The sequence below is a fragment of the Pseudophryne corroboree genome, chromosome 6 (assembly GCF_028390025.1).
Source record: "Pseudophryne corroboree isolate aPseCor3 chromosome 6, aPseCor3.hap2, whole genome shotgun sequence".
NCBI lineage: Eukaryota > Metazoa > Chordata > Amphibia > Anura > Myobatrachidae > Pseudophryne > Pseudophryne corroboree.
In genome coordinates, this window is record NC_086449.1 from 587726661 (window position 1) to 587750224 (window position 23564).

Genomic DNA, 23564 nt, shown 5'->3' on the forward strand with positions numbered 1-23564 from the left:
TAATTGCACTCAAGTCCTGGGAAAAATGGTGGCGACATACGAAGCCATTCCCTTCGGCAGATTCCATGCAAGGACTTTCCAATGGGACCTATTGGACAAATGGTCCGGGTCACATCTGCACATGCATCAGCGGATCACCCTGTCCCCCTGTGGTGGCTGCAGAGTGCTCACCTTCTAGAGGGCCGCAGGTTCGGCATTCAGGATTGGATCCTGGTGACCACGGACGTGAGCCTCCGAGGTTGGGGAGCAGTCACACAGGGAAGAAATTTCCAAGGCCTTTGGTCAAGTCAAGAGACTTGTCTTCACATCAACATCCTGGAACTAAGGGCCATATACAACGCCCTACGTCAAGCGGAGACCTTACTTCGCGACCGACCAGTTCTGATTCAGTCAGACAACGTCACCGCAGTAGCTCATGTAAACCGCCAAGGCGGCACAAGGAGCAGAGTGGCGATGGCGGAAGCCACCAGAATTTTTTGCTGGGCGGAGAATCATGTAAGCGCACTGTCAGCAGTGTTCATTCCGGGAGTGGACAACTGGGAAGCAGACTTCCTCAGCAGACACGACCTGCATCCGGGAGAGTGGGGACTTCATCAGGAAGTCTTCGCACAGATTGCAAGTCGGTGGGGACTGCCCCAAATAGACATGATGGCGTCCCGTCTCAACAAAAAGCTACAAAGGTATTGCGCCAGGTCAAGAGATCTTCAGGCGGTAACTGTGGACGCCCTAGTGACACCGTGGGTGTTCCAGTCGGTCTATGTCTTTCCTCCTCTTCCTCTCATACCCAAGGTGTTGAGAATAATAAGAAAAAGAGGAGTGAGAACAATACTCATTGTTCCGGATTGGCCACGAAGGACCTGGTATCCGGATCTGCAGGAAATGCTCACAAAAGATCCGTGGCCTCTTCCTCTAAGACAGGACCTGTTGCAACAGGGTCCCTGTCTGTTCCAAGACTTACCGTGGCTGCGTTTGACGGCACGCCGGATACTAGCGGAAAAAGGTATTCCGGATGAGGTCATTCCTACGCTAATAAAGGCTAGAAGGACGTGACATCTAAACATTATCACTGAATATGGCGAAAATATGTTTCTTGGTGTGAGGCCAGGAATGCTCCTACGGAAGAATTCCATCTAGGCTGTTTTCTTCACTTCCTACAAACTGGAGTGAATTAGGGCCTAAAATTAGGCTCCATTAAAGTTCAGATTTCGGCCTTATCCTTTTTCTTTCAAAAGGAATTGGCCTGTCTAGCTGAAGTACAGACTTTTGTGCAGGGAGTACTGCATATTTAGCCTCCTTTTGTGCCTCCGGTGGCGCCTTGGGACCTTAACGTGGTGTTAAGTTTTCTTAAGTCACATTGGTTTGAACCACTTAAAACAGTGGAGTTGAAATATCTCACTTGGAAGGTGGTCATGTTGTTAGCCTTGGCTTCGGCTAGGCGAGTTTCGGAATTAGCGGCTTTATCACATAAAAGCCCCTATCTGGTTTTCCATATGGATAGAGCGGAATTGCGGACCCGTCCTCAATTCCTACCTAAGGTGGTCTCATCCTTTCATATGAACCAACGTATTGTCGTGCTTGTGGCTACACCTGACTTGGAGGATTCCGAGTCCCTTGATGTGGTCAGGGCTGTGAAGATTTACGTGGCCAGAACGGCTAGGATCAGAAAAACAGAAGCACTGTTTGTCCTGTATGCAGCCAACAAGGTTGGCGGCCCTGCTTCAAAGCAGACTATTGCTCGCTGGATCTGTGACACGATTCAACAGCCGCATTCTACGGCAGGATTGTCGTTACCAAAATCGGTTAAGGCCCATTGCACTAGGAAGGTGGGCTCGTCTTGGGCGACTGCCCGAGGGGTCTCGGCACTACAGCTGTGTCGAGCTGCTACTTGGTCGGGGTCAAACACCTTTGCAAAGTTCTATAAGTTTGATACCCTGGCTGAGGAGGACCTCCTGTTTGCTCAATCGGTGCTGCAGAGTCATCCGCACTCTCCCGCCCGTTTGGGAGCTTTGGTATAATCCCCATGGTCCTTACGGAGTCCCAGCATCCTCTAGGACGTTAGAGAAAATAAGATTTTAAACCTACCGGTAAATCTTTTTCTCGTAGTCCGTAGAGGATGCTGGGCACCCGTCCGAAGTGCGGACTACTTCTGCAAGACTTGTATATAGTTATTGCTTTCATAAGGGTTATGTTATAGTTTCGTCGATTTTGGACCGATGATATGTTGTTGTTCATACTGTTAACTAGATAGTATATCACAGGTTATACGGTGTGGCTGGTATGAATCTTGCCCTTAGATTAACAAAAATCCTTTCCTCGTACTGTCCGTCTCCTCTGGGCACAGTTTCTCTAACTGAGGTCTGGAGGAGGGGCATAGAGGGAGGAGCCAGTGCACACCCAGATCCAAAGTCTTTCTTAAAGTGCCCATGTCTCCTGCGGAGCCCGTCTATCCCCATGGTCCTTACGGAGTCCCAGCATCCTCTACGGACTACGAGAAAAAGATTTACCGGTAGGTTTCAAATTTTATTTTTTATTGCATAAGATTTCACTACACACATGACGTTATGTGAAAAGTAAATGACGACTATAGGTTAAGTCTAGATATGTGCGGCGGGCACTTTTCGTGTTTTGGTTCTAATTCCCCACTCGTGTTTTGGTTTTGCCAAAACCACCCTTTTCATGTTTTGGTTTTGGATCTGGATGATTTTTGGGAAAAAAAACAAAAAACGCTAAAACCACAGAATTTGGGGGTAATTTTGCTACTACGGTATTATTAACCTCAATAACACTCATTTCCAGTCTATTCTGAACACCTCAAAATCTTGTTTTTAGGCCAAAAGGTTGCACCAAGGTGGCTGTATGACTAAGCTAAGTGACACCAGTGTGCGGCACAAACACCTGGCCCATCTAGGAGTGGCACTGCAGTTGCAGACAGGATGGCACAAAAAAAAAACTAGGCCCCAAACAGCACATGATGCAAAGAAGTAAAAGAGGTGCAAGATGGAATTATCCTTGGGCCCTCTCACCCTTATGTTGTATAAACAGGACATGCACACTTTAACAAACCAATCATTTCAGCGTCAGGGTCTGCCACACGACTGTGGCTGAAATGAGTGGTTTCTTTGGGCCCCCACCAAAAAAAAACAATTACTCTCTCCTTGCACAAACTGGCTCTACAGAGGCAAGATGTCATCCTCATCCTTCGATTCCTCACCCCTTTCACTGTGTACATCCTCCTCCTCACAGAGTATTAATTCGTCCCCACTGGAATCCACCATCACAGGTCCCTGTGTACTTTCTGAAGGCAATTGCTGGTAAAGGTCTTCCCGGAGGAATTTATAATTCTTTCATGATGAACATCATCTTCTACACATTTTGTGAAAGTAACCTCCTACGCCGATCGCTGACAAGGTTACCAGCTGCACTAAACACTCTTTCGGAGTACACACTGGAGGGGGGGCAACTTAGGTAAAATAAAGGCAGTTTGTGCATCCAAATTGCCTCTTTTTCCTGACATGCCTACTTGGATGCTGTCACTCATATAATCCTCCACCATTCTTTCAATGGTGACAGAATCATATGCAGTGACAGTAGACATGTCAGTAATCGTTGGCAGATCCTTCAGTCCGGACCAGATGTCAGCACTCGCTCCTGGCTGCCCTGCATCACCGTCAACGGGTGGGCTAGAAAATCTTATCCTTATCCTCGCAGCCCCAGTTATGGGAGAAAATAAAGGAGGAGCTGTTGACGGGTCACGTTCCACTTGAGTTGACAATTTTCTCACCAGCAGGTCTTTGAACCTCTGCAGACTTTTGTCTGCCGGAAAGAGAGTTACAACGTAGGCTTTAAACCTAGGATCGAGCACGGTGGCCAAAATGTAGTGCTCTGATTTCAACAGATTGACCACCCTTGAATCCTGGCAAAGCGAATGAAGGGCTCCATCCACAAGTCCCACATACTTTGCGGAATTGCTCTGTCTTAGCTCCTCCTTCAATTTCTCCAGCTGCTTCTGCAAAAGCCTGATGAGGGGAATGACCTGACTCAAGCTGGCAGTGTCTGAACTGACTTCACGTGTGGCAAGTTCGAAGGATTGGAGAACCTTGCACAAGACAGAAATCATTCTCTACTGCGCTTGAGTCAGGTGCATTCCCCCTCCTTTGCCTATATCGTAGGTGGATGTATAGGCTTGAATGGCCTTTTGCTGCTCCTCCATCCTCTGAAGCATATAGAGTGTTGAATTCCACCTCGTTACCACCTCTTGCTTCAGGTGATGGCGGGACAGGTTCAGGAGTGTTTGATGGCGCTCCAGTCTTCGGCATGCGGTGGCTGAATGCCGAATGTGGCCCGCAATTTTTCAGGCCACCGACAGCATGTCCTGCACGCCCCTGTCATTTTTCAAAAAATTCTGCACCACCAAATGAATTGTATGTGCAAAACTTGGGTCATGCTGGAATTTGCCCAGATGTAATGCACGCACAATATTGGTGGCGTTGTCCGATATCACACATCCCCAGGAGAGTCTAAGTGGGGTAAGCCATTGTGCAATGATGTCCCTCAGTTTCCGTAAGAGGTTGTCAGCGGTGTGCCTCTTACAAAAAGCGGTGATACATAGCGTAGCTTGACTAGGAACGATTTGGCGTTTGCGAGATGCTGCTACTGGTGCTTTTGTTGCTGTTGCTGCGGTAGGCCATACATATACCCAGTGGGCTGTCACAGTCATATAGTCCTTAGTCTGCCCTGTTGCACTTGTCCAAATGTCCGTGGTTAAGTGGACAGTGGGTACAACTGCATTTTTTAGGACACTGAGGACACTTTTTCTGACGTCTCTGTACATTCTCGGTATCGCCTGCCTAGAGAAGTGGAACCTAGATGGGATTTGATACCGGGGACACAGTACCTCAAACAATTCTATAAGTCCCACTGAACTAATGGCGGATACCGGACGCACGTCTAACGCCAACATAGCTGTCAAGTCCTCAATTATCTGCTTTGGAAAAGGATGACTGCTGTCATATTTCATCTTCCTCCCAAAGGACTGTTGGACAATCAATTGCTTAGTTTAAGTAGTACAAGTGGTCTTCCGACTTCCCCTCTGGGATGACAATCGACTACCAGCAGCAACAACAGCAGTGGCAGCAACAGCAGGCGTACCACTCAAGGATCCTATGGAGGAATCCCGGTTAGGAGAGGATTCCTCAGTCTTGCCAGTGACATGACCTGCAGGACTACTGACGTTCCTGACTGAGGAGGAAGTTGACGTTGAGGGAGTTGGTGGTGTAGCTTGCAGGAACTTGGGTACAAGAGGAAGAAGGGATTTAGGTGTCAGTGGACTGCTTACGCTCTTACCCAAAGTTTCACAACTTGACACTGACTTCTGATGAATGCGCGGCAGATGACGTATAAGGGAGGATGTTTCTAGGTGGTTAACATCCTTACCCCTACTTATTACAGAATGACAGAGGCAACAGATGGCTTGACACCTGTTGTCCGGATTTGTGGAGAAATAATTCCACACCAAAGAGGTGGCTTTTTTGGTATTTTGCCCGGGCATCACAATGGGCTTCTTTATCCCACGGACAACAGGTGTCTCCCCCGGTGCCTGATTTAAAAGTATCACTGGACTGGACATATACGGCAGTATCGCTGGACATATACAGCAGCACAGGGACACCACCACTGGACTGATGCAGGACAACAGAGCACCAATGGACTGGATTTATACAGCAGCACTGGACATATGACAGCAGAGGACATCACCACTGTGACTGGACTGATGCAGCACAAGACACCACCACTGGACTGATGCAGCACAATACAGCAGCACTGGACTGGACTTGTACAGCAGCACTGGACATATGACAGCAGAGGACACCTCCACTGTGACTGGACTGATGCAGCACAACACAGCACCACTGGACTGGACTTATACAGCAGCACTGGACATATGGCAGCAGAGGACACCACCACTGTAACTGGACTGATGCAGCACAAGACACCACCACTGGACTGCTGCAGCACAACACAGCACCACTGAACTGGACTTGTACAGCAGCACTGGACTGGACTTATACAGCAGCCAGTAGTGGCTCTTGCCACGGGCAAGCAGGTTTTTTGCCCGGGGCGCCGCTACCCTGAGGGCGCCGCCGTGTCAAGAGCCACTACTAATGCTCCCTGTCTCCCACCCCGCTCCCCTGCTCCCGCTGCAGCCAGCGTCACTGACTGAAGCTAGAGGTCAAAATTGCCCCTAATGTCAGTGCGGCGCTGCTATGGGAGAGACGTCATGACGTCTCTCCCATAGAGAGGAGCCGGCGCCCGGAGACAGCAGCAGCGGTCCGGAAGCAGAAGTGAGGCTGGTAAGTATCGGTTTTTTTCCTTTTAGGCTTTGAAAGCGTCGCTACTACAGAGGGCACAGCTACAAGGGGCACTACTACTGGGGGCACAGCTACAAGGGGCACAACTACAGAGGGCTCATACTGGGGGCACTACTACAGGGGGCACTACTACAGGGGGCACAGCTACAGAGGGCACATACTGTGGGCACTGCTACTGGGGGAACAGCTACTGGGGGCACAGCTACTAGGGGCACTGCTACAGTGGGCACTGCTACAAGGGGCACAGTGGGGGCAGATCTACAGGGGGCACATGCTGGGGGAACAGCTACTGGGGGCAAATTAACTGGGGGCACTGCTACAGGGGGACCAGCTATTGGGGGCAAATTAACTGGGGGCAAATCTACAGGGGGGCACAGCTACAGGGGGCAAATCAACTGGGGGGCACAACTACTTGGGGCAAATCTGGGGGCACAGCTACTGAGGGCATAACTGTGGCCACGCCCCTCCCCTATGAAGCCACGCCCCTATTTTCCGTGAACTAACTGTTTTGCTGGGGGGGGGAGGGGGTGGAAGGGCCCCAGTGGAAACTTTTGCACTGGGCGCCGTAAGGTGTAGAACCGGCCCTGACAGCAGCACTGGACATATGGCAGCAGAGGACGCAACCACTGTGACTGGACTGATGCAGCACAAGACACTACCACTGAGGACACTGAGGATGGAGACACGTCCTCTCTCTACACTCTCCAATGCCAGAGTGAAAATGGGTACGCGCGGCTCCTTATATGGAATCCAAACCCTGCGACAATCCGACAGCGGGGTGATGACGTTTTGCCTTGTTCTGGTTTCCGATTCAGGCATGAAAACCCGAGCCTGACTCGGATCCGGGCTCATGACATGAAGCCCGGGGGGGATTCGGTTCTCTGAGAACCGAACCCGCTAGATTAGCACAGTTCTATGGGGCAGATTTATTAAGCTTGGTGAAGTGATAAAGTGGAAGGTGATAAAGGACCAGCCAATCAGATCCTAACTGACATGTCACAGGCTGGGTTTGAAAAATGGCAGTTAGGAGGTAATTGGCTGGTGCATTATCACCTTCCACTTTATCACTTCACCAGGCTTAATAAATCTGCCCCAGTGTTTGGTAGTCATCGACACTATGAGTGAGTAGTTTAGCAATCTGCAACCATATAACAAGGGAGATTTTAGAACAGAAAAAGTGGACTATCTCACAGCAATCACTTGTCTTTTGTTACTGCTATATTGTATCTGGTGTCATAAAGCATGTAACTAATATGCCATGAGAGGGGGCTCAGCAATCCATCAATGAAGGTACTGTAAAAAATACCAGTTGCCATATTCAATATTGGTAGGCTAGCCTAATGTGTTGTAGGATGTTTATTGATAACTACTGTAGTAGCTGGGATAAATTTTAAGGATGACTTTTTTTTGAATATGTAAAATGTTCACAGCTATTAATGTGGGGTAGTGTCTCGCTTCTGGATCTCATTGATTTCAGTTTGTGTATGTATGTATGTATGTGTGTGTATGTATATATGTATATATAATATATATTCGTACAGGCGGAGTGGGAGCCCTGATGTACCAATGAGTCTGACTTACTGCATTGTAATGTGCCTTGCCAATAACAGTTATGTAGCATGAACACTCAGTGCCTCTACCTTCCTTCCATCAAAAAGAATCTCTCCACCAATAAAATGCAGTCTCTGTTCTACCTAAGGATGATATTTATGTGTAGCAGGAGAGAGCTTGCTGGTGATTGGTGCAGGCATGTCCATTGATGAACGCTAGGGAACTGTGTGAACAAGTAGTGCTGAATCAGAGCATGACTGATCACTCTCCATTAGATCACATCAGTAGCAGTTCTATGAAGTGTTTGTGCTAATGTGAGGTCTGTTCTAGACAAGGCCTAGAAACAGGGGAGTGATCATATATTCCTAAAGCACAGCAAGTGCTGCTCATTATATACACAAAGCTCCCTAGCAATGAAAATATTTATCACAATGGAATCACTTGTCCCATATATTACTATATAGTTTCAGGCTACAAACCCATTATATAGAAGGATACAGACTATGAGAAAGGTGCAAATGTCAAATATTGTTTCTGATCATTCCAGTGTAGATGTGTGACTAGCCCCTGACATGCTAAGCTTAGTGATTGCCCTTTCTCTCTGAGAGTATATAATGATACAGTCTGACTGACTGACTGCCTTGTGTCCACACTCCACAGGAAGTAGAATATGTAAAGGAGGAAGCCAAGATGGTGTACCTACTGGAGTGTCTGCAGAAGACCCCACCTCCTGTGAGTGACCATTTTTTCATGTAGTAAATGCGTTTATGTAATCTTTCTCTCTCGGCACACAATTCCATGAATATTCAGTTTCAGGTTATGTATAGGTCAGTGGGCACAGCATCCCAAAATACACATTTTGTCACACTTGCCATTGTCATCCTTGCATTATAAGACCATCAGGCATTACAAGCAATACAGTATCAAAACATAGATGTTAAGACATTTATTTCCTTAATATTTTTAAACTAAGCCAAACAGAAAGGTTGAGTATCCGCACTGGATCTCTAACTCTGTTACCAATACTCCAAAATATATAACGGTATTGGAAAATACAGCAGTGGACAAAATATATACGAAAACCAACTTCCTCGGTTTGTAAGTACAAATTGTCTATTGAGGTCAGATGGGTTGGTGGTGCTACCTGGAGCCAGAAAACAGACAATTTGTAGGACAGAGAAAAGAAGGCTCCTTTTCTGGGGCACTCTTACAAGAGAAAAAGTCGACTTTTCTCTGTCCTACAAATCATCTTTAAACTAATCAAGCTGCCCTGATGTGACCTTCTGGCCAGGCACTGTGTGTGTTACTGTATTATGTGAAGTGTGTAGGTGGAGGAGCTTTTATGTATTCTCTTTTTAGTATTTGAGTATAGGCAGGCAATCGGGGATACGGCCATTAGGTCAACCACACACATAGGTCGACAGTCATTAGGTCGACCACTATTGGTTGATATTGTCACCAGGTCGACATGGAAAAAGGTTGACATGCGTTTTTCAAAAAATTTTCCCATTTAAAAAAAACACTTTTTCATACTTTACGATCCACGTGGACTACGATTGGCAATAGTAACCTGTGCCAAGCGCAGCGAGGCAACTTGCCCGAAGCATGGCGAGGGGACACGGTGCACTAATTGGGGTTCCCGGTCACTGTACAGAGAAAACAACACCCAAAAAAGTTAAAAACACTCATGTCAACCTTTTTCCATGTCGACCTAATGCGTGTCGACCAATAGTGGTCAACCTAAAGACTGTCGACCAAAGTGTGGTCGACCTAATGACCCCTACCTGGCCGTAGGCTGCATTTCCTACCTCCCATAGCTGTCTCATGTTGTATCTTGTTGTCTTACTGTACCAGGTGCTGATCTTTGCAGAAAAGAAGGCAGATGTAGATGCTATACATGAGTATCTGCTACTGAAAGGGGTGGAGGCAGTAGCCATACATGGAGGAAAAGGTGACTAGTCTTTCTTTCACTTATTATGCCTTGTTTATTGAAACATCATCCAAGAACTCCTAATACGATTCTCCATTTATTTTGCCGATTTTTTTAAAGATATTTTTTAAAACTAATTTCTCCATTGTTCCTAGAACTTAAGTACCAAGCCTGCAGGAGTGAGTGAATAGTGGGGGCTTCCACTGTGTTACCTTGCATTGTCAAAATATCAACTTAGGGGCTGCCAAGTGGCTGGTTCCTATTTGTTTCCAAATGTTTGTAAACCACTTTGTTTCTGGAGCACTGATTTGTTTATATGCCCTTTATATAATGTGCTTTTCTGTCTGGGATATTTAAATTATTACCCTTTAAAGAAGTTCTCCACCTAAAACAAGAAAATAACTCTATTCAGCCTAGACAGTATGTAGTGAAATATTTGGTCTCACTCCCTCCTACCTAGCCTTATCCTGTGATAACCTATTGGGTCTTTGCAATAGCTTCAGCTGATGTGTTGCAACTGCAGTTTGATCCGCTAAGCTGTGTACAGGTGTCAGGATGTCATTTTGTAACTGTAATCTGCAGTTCATTGCAGCATGGAAGTACTGTCAGGAGTGCAAAATCTATGGGAGTGAATTGCCGGGCCAGTAACTAGTTTTTTACACCTAAGGTAGTGCACTATCCGTTGCCCAGATTGGGGAAGTGGGTTAAAGGTGATTAGGGTGTGGCCACGGCAGCAAAGGAGTAGGAAGCAGATTCCTGGAGCTCCCCAGCACAAAATCATTTTTGTCCATCCGGACCCATCTCCAGCGGCACTTCCCCGGCCATACAGCGAACTTACCCACTTGAGCAGCCAGTGGTGCCCTGCGGTCCCGCGCTGAGTCCCTCTGGTGTGCGGCAGCTGCCTATCCGGAGTTGCGGCCTGTATCTCCTGCTCATCCCAGGGACGCAGTAGAACTTCCGGTCATGCGACTCCGCCAGCCAGTTCTCTATTCCCGCAGTGGTGCCTGGCATTTTCCGGTGCTGGGGCTGGTGATTCGGACTCCTGGTGACCCTGAGCTGCTTCCATCCTCCTTCTAATCGCTGATTTTTGACAGTGTTGGGGTATTCTGGATGTCCGGCGGCCATTTTGTGAGCCCACATCGCAGACAGTATATTTGCCAGCTCTCCCTGTGGCTTCTGACTCTGTGAGGGTGCTGTGGAGCTGGACGTTTGCAATGAATCAGTTTCTCTAATCTTAGTGAGTACACTGTTACGCTATTGACTTTGGGCCTAATTCTGAGTTGATCGCAGCAACAAATTTGTTAGCAGTTGGGCAAAACCATGTGCACTGCGGGAGGGGCAGATATAACGTGTAGAGAGAGTTAGACTTGTGTGGGGTGTGATCAAACTGAAATCTAAATCGCAGTGTAAAAATAAAGCAGCCAGTATTTACCCTGCACAGAAACAAAATAACCCACCCAAATCTAACTCTGCAGATGTTATATCTGCCCCCCCCCCCCTGCAGTGCACGTGGTTTTGCCCAATTGCTAACAAACTTGCTGCTGCGATCAACTCAGAATTACCCCCTTTATCCTTTCTCTATTATACATTTTATTTTGAGGTTTGTGGAGCTTTTTGGACTACCTTTGCTTCTGCAGCACACTTGTTGCTAAGCTTACCGTTGGGAGTACCTACATGTGTGCTCCATGCTACTGCCTGATAACCCTGTGTCAGCCCGATTAACTACTTTTACACACATTGGTGAAACATCATAACCGTGCAGCAGCTGCCAAGCTGGAAAAGTTTGCCAGACAGCCAGTTAACCAGGTCCCTAATGCCCCTCTTGTGTCTCAACAATCTGCTCAACCTGACCCCCCTTCTGGGGAGGATTCTGGTGCTTCAGCATCCTCTCTGACCCCCTCTATTCAGCAGGTGTTGGAAGCTATTGCGGGCAGTGAAAAGCGTCTTTCTGACAAAATTTAACAAGTACAGTGTGACCTCTCACTGCTGTGACAAGACGTGCAACGTATTCGGGAACGAGTCGGAAAGGTTGAGACTCTTGTTTCTACCCTGGAGGACTTGTGGTCCTTTAAAACTCGGTGTGTCCACTCTGTCCCAACAAGTCTCCTCGATTTAAAGTAAGCTCCTTGATATGGAGGGACGTCTGCGCAGAAACATCAGGTTTGTTGGCCTTCCGAAAAAAAGAAGGGGGTTCACATCCTGAGGAATTTTTCGAGTCCTGGCTCAAAGAATTGTTTGGAGCTGACTCCTTTACTCCAGGCCCCTACTTGCTGGTGCCCCTCCATGCACATTTATTGCTAAGTTTTTGCACTACAAAGACCGTGACTTTTTCCTTTGTCTGGGGCGTACAAAGGGCCCTCTCACTAGGAATGGTGTAAAGGTTTCTGCATTCCCAGAATGTAGATGTTCAAAAAGACCGAGCCCAGTTTCTACCTGTCAAACGTCGCCTTCGAGATCTTAACCTCTCCTACTCTGATGTTTCCCTCCAAACTCTGTGTGGTGGCAGGGGGAGAATCTAAGTTTTTCAACTCTCCTCGAGAGGCGGCTACCTGGCTGGATCGTTATGCATCGAGTGCTCGACAGCTAGCTCAGGACTAACATCCTGCATTTATTGTTTATTTTGTTTCTATTGTGTACTGGATATGCCAGTATTTGCCCGGGGAGCCACCGTGCTCTGGTGGTTTTGATTCTAGGATTATCGCTTCACCCATAGATATACGTTAGGTTTACTATATCTTGGGGTTTAGTTTGGGGATACAATTATGCCATTGTTTGGGGAGGTATACGGGGTGGGGGGAAGTTGGGAATTGTTTTGTCTTTATTTATTTTTATTTTCATTTCAGTTTTTTGTTTTTCATATTTCTGAACTCTGCTATTTTGATTATAATTATGCATTGGTATGTTTGCTTTGCGCAATTGCTATGTGTAAGTCATTGGTATTGCTCTGATGGGGTCGATGCCCACTGCTGGATTAGTTATTGAGATTTGTACTGCATTGAGCATCCTGTGCCCATCTTTGACCTTTGTGCCTAGACATATTTATAATTTTGTTAAAACTCTGCAACACCCCTTAACACCGATATTGACTTCGCTGAAGGACGTGGGCGCCTACATAACTGTATTTAGATTGCTGTCGGTTGCTTATCTAGGGGGCAATTTACTTTTTTTTATCCTTCAGGAATATATTGTGCCACATATCTTATGCCTGATTTAAAATTGTTAGCCTGGAATGTCCGTGGCAGTAACAACAAGGTAAAATGCTCCCTAGTTTTGAAGATGGTTAAGAAATATGACCTGTACATTGCTTGCCTTAGTGAGACTCATTTGGAGGGTAATAGATTACTCTCGCTTCGTAGGCCTTGGGTTGGGTGGGCATGCCACACCGCCCACTCCTCCTTTTCTAGAGGGGTCTCGGTCCTGATTAAGAAAACTGTACAATTTGAATTACTTTCGATCAAGACTGACTCCCATGGTAGATTTGTTTTTATTGAATGTAAATTGTGTTCCCAACCCTTCTTTATATTGGCGGTTTACATTCCCCCTCCTTTTACCTATGAAGTCTTACAAAAAGCTGCCACCTTGATAGCCTCCTCTCCCCACACCCCTGTCATCTTTTGGGGGAATTTAATAACTTTTTAGACTTTTCACTGAATAAATGGAGGACACCCCTCACTCCTATGACTAGTGGCGGCCCTCCAAGTTTTTTGATTATATTGGTAGCCTGGGGTGGGTGGATGCTTGGAGAACCCGTCACCCCACATTTCAACAATTGTCATGCTTCTCCAAGACCCATGGTTCATTTTCCAGAATCGACCTGGCCCTAGCCTCCCCTTCTCTTTTCCCAAACTTACTGATGTTCACTATGAGGCCAGAGGTGTTTCCAACCGTTCACCACTGATATTGTTGGTTAGTGTTCTGTGCCAGAGGGGACAGTCCTATTGGAAATTGCACCCATCCTGGTTGCCTCAAATGGATGCTGGCCCTGATTTAGAGAAGCAGTGGGAGGAGTACTTTGCTATTAATACCGAGTCTGCACACGTAACTGTAGTGTGGGATACATTCAAGGCCTATATGCGAGGCACACTCATTAAACGAATAGCTGCCCTTAAAATGTCTTCCCGAAATACTGAGAGAACTGGAAACCCAATTTTGGAATCTAGAGACAGAATACTTAACAGATGGTTTGCCTACTACTAAAACTTGCTGGTTGCTAGATCAATCGGCCTGGTTGGCTCACCTATCGGACAAAAACTCCCAGTCTCTTCTGTTTAGTGCTAACAATATTTCTCTGATGTCCTAAGTGGATGCTGGGACTCCGTAAGAACCATGGGGAATAGCGGCTCCGCAGGAGACTGGGCACAACTAAAAGAAAGCTTTTGGTCTAACTGGTGTGCACTGGCTCCTCCCTCTATGACCCTCCTCCAGACCTCAGTTAGAATCTTGTGCCCGGCTGAGCTGGATGCACACTAGGGGCTCTCCTGAGCTCCTAGAAAAGAAAGTATATTTTAGGTTTTTTATTTTCAGTGAGATCTGCTGGCAACAGACTCACTGCAACGAGGGACTAAGGGGAGAAGAAGCGAACCTACCTGCTTGGAGCTAGTTTGGGCTTCTTAGGCTACTGGACACCATTAGCTCCAGAGGGATCGAACACAGGACCCGACCTCGATCGTTCGGTCTCGGAGCCGCGCCGCCGTCCCCCTTACAGAGCCAGAAGCATGAAGATGGTCCTGAAAATCGGCGGCAGAAGACTTCGGTCTTCAACAAGGTAGCGCACAGCACTGCAGCTGTGCGCCATTGCTCCTCATGCACACCTCACACTACGGTCACTGATGGGTGCAGGGCGCTGGGGGGGGCGCCCTGAGCAGCAATATTCATACCTTGGCTGGCAAAAAATCACAATATATAGTCCCAGAGGCTATATATGTGATAAATACCCCTGCCAGAATCCATAAAAAAGCGGGAGAAAAGTCAGCCGAAAAAGGGGCGGGGCTATCTCCCTCAGCACACTGGCGCCATTTTTCCCTCACAGCTCCGCTGGAAGGATCGCTCCCTGGCTCTCCCCTGCAGTTTCAAGCTTCAAAAGGGTAAAAAAGAAAGGGGGGCACTAAATTTAGGCGCAGCAATATATATATATATATAAGCGGCTATAAGGGAAAACACTCGGTTATAGTGTTAATCCCTGTGTTATATAGCGCTCTGGTGTGTGCTGGCATACTCTCTCTCTGTCTCCCCAAAGGGCTTTGTGGGGTCCTGTCCTCTGTCAGAGCATTCCCTGTGTGTGTGCGGTGTGTCGGTACGGCTGTGTCGACATGTTTGATGAGGAGGCTTACGTGGAGGCGGAGCAGATGCCGATAAATGTGATGTCACCCCCTGCGGGGCCGACACCTGAGTGGATGGTTATGTGGAAGGAATTACGTGACAGTGTCGACTCCTTACATAAAAGGTTTGACGACATACCAAATATGGGACAGCCGGCTTCTCAGCCTGTGCCTGCCCAGGCGTCTCAAAAGCCATCAGGGGCTCTAAAACGCCCGCTACCTCAGATGGCAGACACAGATGTCGACACGGATACTGACTCCAGTGTCGACGACGATGAGACTAATGTAACTTCCAGTAGGGCCACACGTTACATGATTGAGGCAATGAAAAATGTGTTGCATATTTCTGATGTTACCCCAGGTACCACAAAAAAGGGTATTATGTTTGGAGAGAAAAAACTACCAGTAGTTTTTCCTCCATCTGAGGAATTAAATGAAGTGTGTGAAGAAGCGTGGGCTTCCCTTGATAAGAAACTGGTAATTTCTAAAAGGTAGCAAAACGAGAGAGGAGAAAGACTCTATGTTGGGGCACTCTTTATTGAAAAATCGACACTAAAACTTAACTTTTAATAAACATAATAAAATATAGTGACTCAAAATAGTAGTAATCAAATACATAAGAACGCCTAGGTGAAAATTACTTGTGATTTGTACGTTACACTGGGAATCCTGTCTACAATGTCAGACAGGTTATATTCAAATCCCAGAGGGGTAATCTGTTCGGTTAGATTTCTCGGTATTACTGAAGCTTAGTAAAGAAAAAGGAATATAATATAATAGAAAAAATGTTGCCTATAGAGGTTCTTCAGCACCTACAGCTCTAGATTGAGGCAGTGGTGTTCACCAAAAGACTTTTATTGCAGTGGTAATTGCGTCATTATCCTTTTTGCAACAAGCAAAAAAGGAATGAAGGTACAAAATTGCTATTGGGTATAGGTGTGTAATATGAGGAGATGTAATCTTATTCAGCACTCGCGTAATGCATAGTTAAATTAATGAAAGAAAAGATAGAAATCAAAAAAGAAGGGGTGTCTTACTTCTGCTGTTCAGCTGGGTTGTTTACTGCACCTGGTATTCGCTGCTGGTCCCCCAGGCAGTTACTGACCAGGCCTGCCACAGATTAGCTTCCAAGATCAGACGAGATCAGGCGTATCCTGTGGAGTATGGCCGTAATCTGCTGAATGAGAGAGTATGACTACCAAGATGCTTCTGCTGTCCAGGTTAGTGTAATTTTAATGCTCTCTCATCCACTAACCTGGACAGCAGAAGCATCTACACACCTATACCCAATAGCAATTTTGTACCTTCATTCCTTTTTTGCTTGTTGCAAAAAGGATAATGACGCAATTACCACTGCAATAAAAGCCTTTTGGTGAACACCACTGCCTCAATCTAGAGCTGTAGGTGCTGAAGAACCTCTATAGGCAACATTTTTTCTATTATATTATATTCCTTTTTCTTTACTAAGCTTCAGTAATACCGAGAAATCTAACCGAACAGATTACCCCTCTGGGATTTGAATATAACCTGTCTGACATTGTAGACAGGATTCCCAGTGTAACGTACAAATCACAAGTAATTTTCACCTAGGCGTTCTTATGTATTTGATTACTACTATTTTGAGTCACTATATTTTATTATGTTTATTAAAAGTTAAGTTTTAGTGTCGATTTTTCAATAAAGAGTGCCCCAACATAGAGTCTTTCTCCTCTCTCGTTTTGCTACCTTAATTTACTGACTCTGGGAGCACCACCGACGCATAATTGGTTAAACACACTTCGTGTATATCATTAGTCTAAAGTCGGTTACAGACTTAGATCTAATCTTGGTCATATGTCTGTTAGAATAAACCTGTTGCGGAACTATCCCCTCTAGATAATTTCTAAAAGGTTACTAATGACGTACCCTTTCCCGCCAAAGGATAGGTCACGTTGGGAAACATCCCCTAGGGTGGATAAAGCGCTCACACGCTTGTCAAAGAAGGTGGCACTACCGTCTCCGGATACGGCCACCCTAAAGGAACCTGCTGATAGAAAGCAGGAGGCTATCCTGAAGTCTGTATATACACACACAGGTATTATACTGAGACCAGCTATTGCTTCAGCATGGATGTGCAGTGCTGCAGCTGCGTGGTCAGATTCCCTGTCGGAAAATATTGATACCCTAGACAGGGACACTATATTGCTAACCGTAGAGCATATTAAAGACGCAGTCTTATACATGAGAGATGCACAGAGGGATATTTGCCGGCTGGCATCTAAAATAAGTGCAATGTCCATTTCTGCCAGGAGAGGGTTATGGACTCGGCAGTGGACAGGTGATGCAGATTCTAAAAGGCACATGGAAGTTTTGCCTTATAAGGGTGAGGAGTTGTTCGGGGATGGTCTCTCGGACCTCGTTTCTACAGCAACAGCTGGGAAGTCTGCATTTTTACCCCATGTTCCCTCACAGCCAAAGAAAGCACCGTATTATCAGGTACAGTCCTTTCGGCCCAATAAGGGCAAGCGGGTCAAAGGCGCGTCCTTTCTGCCCAGAGGCAGAGGTAGAGGGAAAAAGCTGCAGCATACAGCCAGTTCCCAGGAGCAAAAGTCCTCCCCCGCTTCCTCCAAGTCCACCGCATGACGCTGGGGCTCCACAGGCGGAGCCAGGTTCGGTGGGGGCCCGTCTCAAAAACTTCAGCAATCAGTGGGCTCGCTCACGGGTGGATCCCTGGATCCTTCAAGTAGTATTGTTACACAAAGGGGGCGACCCGGCACCGGTCTGAAAATAGTTTTTGATTACAGAAAAACCAAATTTGGACAATTTTCAAGTAAAATCTTTAATATAATGTCCAGTTTGGGGGTGCGCCCAGAGCCAGTGACATATGCATAAACAAAAGGGAGAAAGAAGAAGGCTCTTGTGTGGGCGCACTCATTAATGGTAGTTAAATAACTAGAATGAATAACACTAGGTTGATTAGTCAGCAGATAAAACAAAATTTATTTGGAAATATTAAGAATATAATTGCCCCTGGTTGAGGAGATGTGAATGATCCCAGATAAAAATGTTCTGGTCCTGCCTCAGGAAATGAGATGGAGAGGGGTAGAGACACTGCAAGTCATAAACCCTTTCTCACCCGGCCAGTACAGATGATCTGTATTAATGAGATCAATTAAGTCAATTGATTTTAGATTCTGTCATAATCCTAATGAAGGAATAACAGCTGTTTGGCAATAAGTGATAATAGAAACAAATCAACGGATATACCAGGGTAAAGAAAGAAAAGGATAGGAACAAATGGTGATGCTGCTGTTGGAGTCACATACCACACATCATATGCAATGATTGATGTTCTACAACACTGAGTATTCCCTGTGAGTCTCCACCTCAGGTACTAACTCAGCCCACACTGTTTCGCTTCCAAGATCGGACGAGATCGGGCATTAGCAGTGTGGTTTGATAGTAGAAGGATTTGGTCAGACGTCCAATGAGAGTGCACCTATATAGGGGGGGATAATTAGCTGGGTCTTATAGATATAGTGTGGATCTGCTTTTTGTGTTAGGCAGGAGACATCAAGTCCCACACCGGTGGTATTGTGTCCCTGGATCACAAATGAGAGTCCACGAAAAAGGAAGATATATGGATTTATGAGAAAAAAACGAAGATATATAGATTTATGAAAAAAAACCCTAAAAAGGATAATGGAGATCAATTAGGCTGTAGTTATTAGGAACGGGTGATAAAAATTACCCGTCCGTATAGATACAAATGGATAAAGAAACACGGATCAAAAATTTTTTTATTTTTTTTTTATATATATGTGTACATTGGTACTGGTGTAAGGAACAGAAAATATGTCAAAGATAATTGTAGATACAAATAAATAGTACTGGTATATGCAATGAAATAATCACTAGTGACATGGGTGTCATTAGAAACACTTTGTGTGAATTGGAGCTGTTATAATCATTAGGATATAGGGAAATAGACATGAAATTCTCATATAACCCATGCAGCAATATGACAACAGGATCTGCAGGAGGAAAGTCAAAGAAGAATGCAGTATTTCTTTCCTATAAAATGCAGTTTTTAATCCTGATGCAATAAACTAAGATGCATAAGCCTGGAAAAAGGCATAAATGAAGCTGCACGGATATAGATACAATTTCTATGACAGCTGGGCAAAAATTAGCCCAAAATGGCAGGATGGAATGATCTGACCTGAGGCTAGGAGTGAATCACTTGCAGTTGGACAAAACAGGACCCATTGGAATGGAAAACATGTTTCACCCCTGTGGGGCTTGCTCACTTCCTGGGAAGTGAGCAAGCCCCACAGGGGTGAAACATGTTTTGTCCAACTGCAAGTGATTCACTCCTAGCCTCAGGTCAGATCATTCCATCCTGCCATTTTGGACTAATTTTTGCCCAGCTGTCATAGAAATTGTATCTATATCCGTGCAGCTTCATTTATGCCTTTTCCCAGGCTTATGCATCTTAGTTTATTGCATCAGGATTAAAAACTGCATTTTATAGGAAAGAAATACTGCATTCTTCTTTGACTTTCCTCCTGCAGATCCTGTTGTCATATTGCTGCATGGGTTATATGAGAATTTCATGTCTATTTCCCTATATCCTAATGATTATAACAGCTCCAATTCACACAAAGTGTTTCTAATGACACCCATGTCACTAGTGATTATTTCATTGCATATACCAGTACTATTTATTTGTATCTACAATTATCTTTGACATATTTTCTGTTCCTTACACCAGTACCAATGTACACATATATATAAAAAAAAAAAAAAAAAAATTTTTTGATCCGTGTTTCTTTATCCATTTGTATCTATACGGACGGGTAATTTTTATCACCCGTTCCTAATAACTACAGCCTAATTGATCTCCATTATCCTTTTTAGGGTTTTTTTTCATAAATCTATATATCTTCGTTTTTTTTCTCATAAATCCATATATCTTCCTTTTTCGTGGACTCTCATTTGTGATCCAGGGACACAATACCACCGGTGTGGGACTTGATGTCTCCTGCCTAACACAAAAAGCAGATCCACACTATATCTATAAGACCCAGCTAATTATCCCCCCCTATATAGGTGCACTCTCATTGGACGTCTGACCAAATCCTTCTACTATCAAACCACACTGCTAATGCCCGATCTCGTCCGATCTTGGAAGCGAAACAGTGTGGGCTGAGTTAGTACCTGAGGTGGAGACTCACAGGGAATACTCAGTGTTGTAGAACATCAATCATTGCATATGATGTGTGGTATGTGACTCCAACAGCAGCATCACCATTTGTTCCTATCCTTTTCTTTCTTTACCCTGGTATATCCGTTGATTTGTTTCTATTATCACTTATTGCCAAACAGCTGTTATTCCTTCATTAGGATTATGACAGAATCTAAAATCAATTGACTTAATTGATCTCATTAATACAGATCATCTGTACTGGCCGGGTGAGAAAGGGTTTATGACTTGCAGTGTCTCTACCCCTCTCCATCTCATTTCCTGAGGCAGGACCAGAACATTTTTATCTGGGATCATTCACATCTCCTCAACCAGGGGCAATTATATTCTTAATATTTCCAAATAAATTTTGTTTTATCTGCTGACTAATCAACCTAGTGTTATTCATTCTAGTTATTTAACTACCATTAATGAGTGCGCCCACACAAGAGCCTTCTTCTTTCTCCCTTTTGTTTATTCCTTCAAGTAGTATCTCAGGGGTACAAGCTGGAATTCGAGACGTCTCCCCCCCGCCGTTTCCTCAAATCTGCCTTGCCAACAACTCCCTCAGGCAGGGAGGCAGTGTTAGAGGAAATTCACAAGCTGTATTCCCAGCAGGTGATAGTCAAGGTGCCCCTACTTCAACAAGGACGGGGGTACTATTCCACAATGTTTGTGGTACCGAAACCGGACGGTTCGGTGAGACCCATTTTAAATTTGAAATCCTTGAACACATATATATAAAAAAATTCAAGTTCAAGATGGAATCGCTCAGGGCGGTTATTGCAAGCCTGGACGAGGGGGATTACATGGTATCTCTGGACATCAAGGATGCTTACCTGCATGTCCCCATTTACCATCCTCACCAGGAGTACCTCAGATTTGTGGTACAGGATTGTCATTACCAATTCCAGACGTTGCCGTTTGGTCTATTCACGGCTCCGAGGGTATTTACCAAGGTAATGGCCGAAATGATGATACTCCTTCGAAAGAAGGGAGTTTTAATTATCCCGTACTTGGACGATCTCCTGATAAAGGCGAGGTCCAGGGAGCAGTTGTTGGTCGGGGTAGCACTATCTCGGGAGGTGCTACAACAGCACGGCTGGATTCTAAATATTCCAAAGTCACAGCTGGTCCCTATGACACGTCTACTGTTCCTGGGGCTGGTTCTGGACACAGAACAGAAAAAAGTGTTTCTCCCGGAGGAGAAGGCCAAGGAGCTGTCATCTCTAGTCAGAGGCCTCCTAAAACCAAAACAGGTGTCGGTGCATCACTGCACGCGGATCCTGGGAAAGATGGTAGCTTCCTACGAAGCAATTCCATTCGGCAGGTTCCATGCAAGAACCTTTCAGTGGGACCTGTTGGACAAGTGGTCCGGATCGCATCTTCAGATGCATCGGCTGATAACCCTGTCTCCAAGGACCAGGGTGTCTCTGCTGTGGTGGCTGCAAAGTGCTCATCTTCAAGAGGGCCGCAGATTCGGCATACAGGACTGGGTCCTGGTGACCACGGATGCCAGCCTTCGAGGCTGGGGGGCAGTCACACAGGGAAGAAACTTCCAAGGACTATGGTCAAGTCAGGAGACTTCCCTACACATAAATATTCTGGAACTGAGGGCCATTTTCAATGCCCTAAGTCAGGCAAAACCCCTGCTTCAAAACCAGCCGGTACTGATCCAGTCAGACAACATCACGGCAGTCGCCCATGTAAACCGACAGGGCGGCACAAGAAGCAGGACGGCGATGGCAGAAGCCACAAGGATTCTCCGATGGGCGGAAAATCACGTGTTAGCACTGTCAGCAGTGTTCATTCCGGGAGTGGACGACCTCTACCCGGGAGAGTGGGGACTTCATCCGGAAGTCTTCCAACTGATTGTAAACCGTTGGGAAAAGCCACAGGTGGACATGATGGCGTCCCGCCTAAACAAAAAGCTAGAAAGATATTGCGCCAGGTCGAGAGACCCTCAGGCGATAGCTGTGGACGCTCTAGTGACACCGTGGGTGTACCGATCGGTTTATGTGTTCCCTCCTCTTCCTCTCATACCAAACGTACTGAGGATAATAAGGAGAAGAGGAGTAAGAACTATACTCATTGTTCCGGATTGGCCAAGAAGAGCTTGGTACCCGGAACTTCAAGAAATGATCTCAGAGGACCCATGGCCTCTGCCGCTCAGACAGGACCTGCTGCAGCAGGGGCCCTGTCTGTTCCAAGACTTACCGCGGCTGCGTTTGACGGCATGGCGGTTGAACACCGGATCCTGAAGGAAAAGGGCATTCCGGAGGAAGTCATTCCTACGCTGATTAAAGCTAGGAAAGAAGTGACCGCAAACCATTATCACCGCATTTGGCGAAAATATGTTGCGTGGTGTGAGGCCAGGAAGGCCCCAACGGAGGAATTTCAGCTGGGCCGTTTTCTGCACTTCCTACAGTCAGGGGTGACTATGGGCCTAAAATTGGGTTCCATTAAGGTCCAGATTTCGGCTCTATCGATTTTCTTCCAGAGAGAACTGGCTTCACTACCTGAAGTTCAGACTTTTGTTAAGGGAGTGCTGCATATTCAGCCCCCTTTTGTGCCTCCAGTGGCACCTTGGGATCTCAACGTGGTGTTGGATTTCCTAAAGTCACATTGGTTTGAGCCACTTAAAACCGTGGAATTGAAATATCTCACGTGGAAAGTGGTCATGTTGTTCGCCTTGGCTTCGGCCAGGCGTGTATCAGAATTGGCGGCTTTGTCATGTAAAAGCCTTTATCTGATTTTCCATATGGATAGGGCAGAATTAAGGACTCGTCCCCAGTTTCTCCCTAAGGTGGTATCAGCTTTTCATCTGAACCAACCTATCGTGGTGCCTGCGGCTACAAAAGACTTGGAGGCTTCCAAGTTGTTGGACGTAGTCAGGGCCCTGAAAATTTATGTTTCCAGGACAGCTGGATTCAGAAAGACTGACTCGCTATTTATCCTGTATGCGCCCAACAAGTTGGGTGCACCTGCTTCAAAGCAGACTATTGCTCGCTGGATCTGTAGTACGATTCAGCTTGCACATTCTGCGGCTGGACTGCCGCATCCTAAATCAGTGAAAGCCCATTCCACGAGGAAGGGGGCTCTTCTTGGGCGGCTGCCCGAGGGGTCTCGGCTCTACAACTTTGCAGAGCAGCTACTTGGTCGGGGTCAAACAC

At 46.0% G+C, this 23564-nt stretch overlaps 1 protein-coding gene across 1 annotated transcript in view; it reads left to right on the forward strand.

Annotated features, from left to right (window-relative positions):
- DDX41 (DEAD-box helicase 41) overlaps window positions 1-23564 on the forward strand; it is a 153224-nt gene that overhangs the window by 93825 nt on the left and 35835 nt on the right. Inside the window, exons 12-13 of the mRNA XM_063927969.1 lie at window positions 8580-8651; window positions 9774-9870. Of these exons, the coding sequence (XP_063784039.1) occupies window positions 8580-8651; window positions 9774-9870 (169 nt within the window). The remainder of the gene's footprint in view (window positions 1-8579; window positions 8652-9773; window positions 9871-23564) is intronic.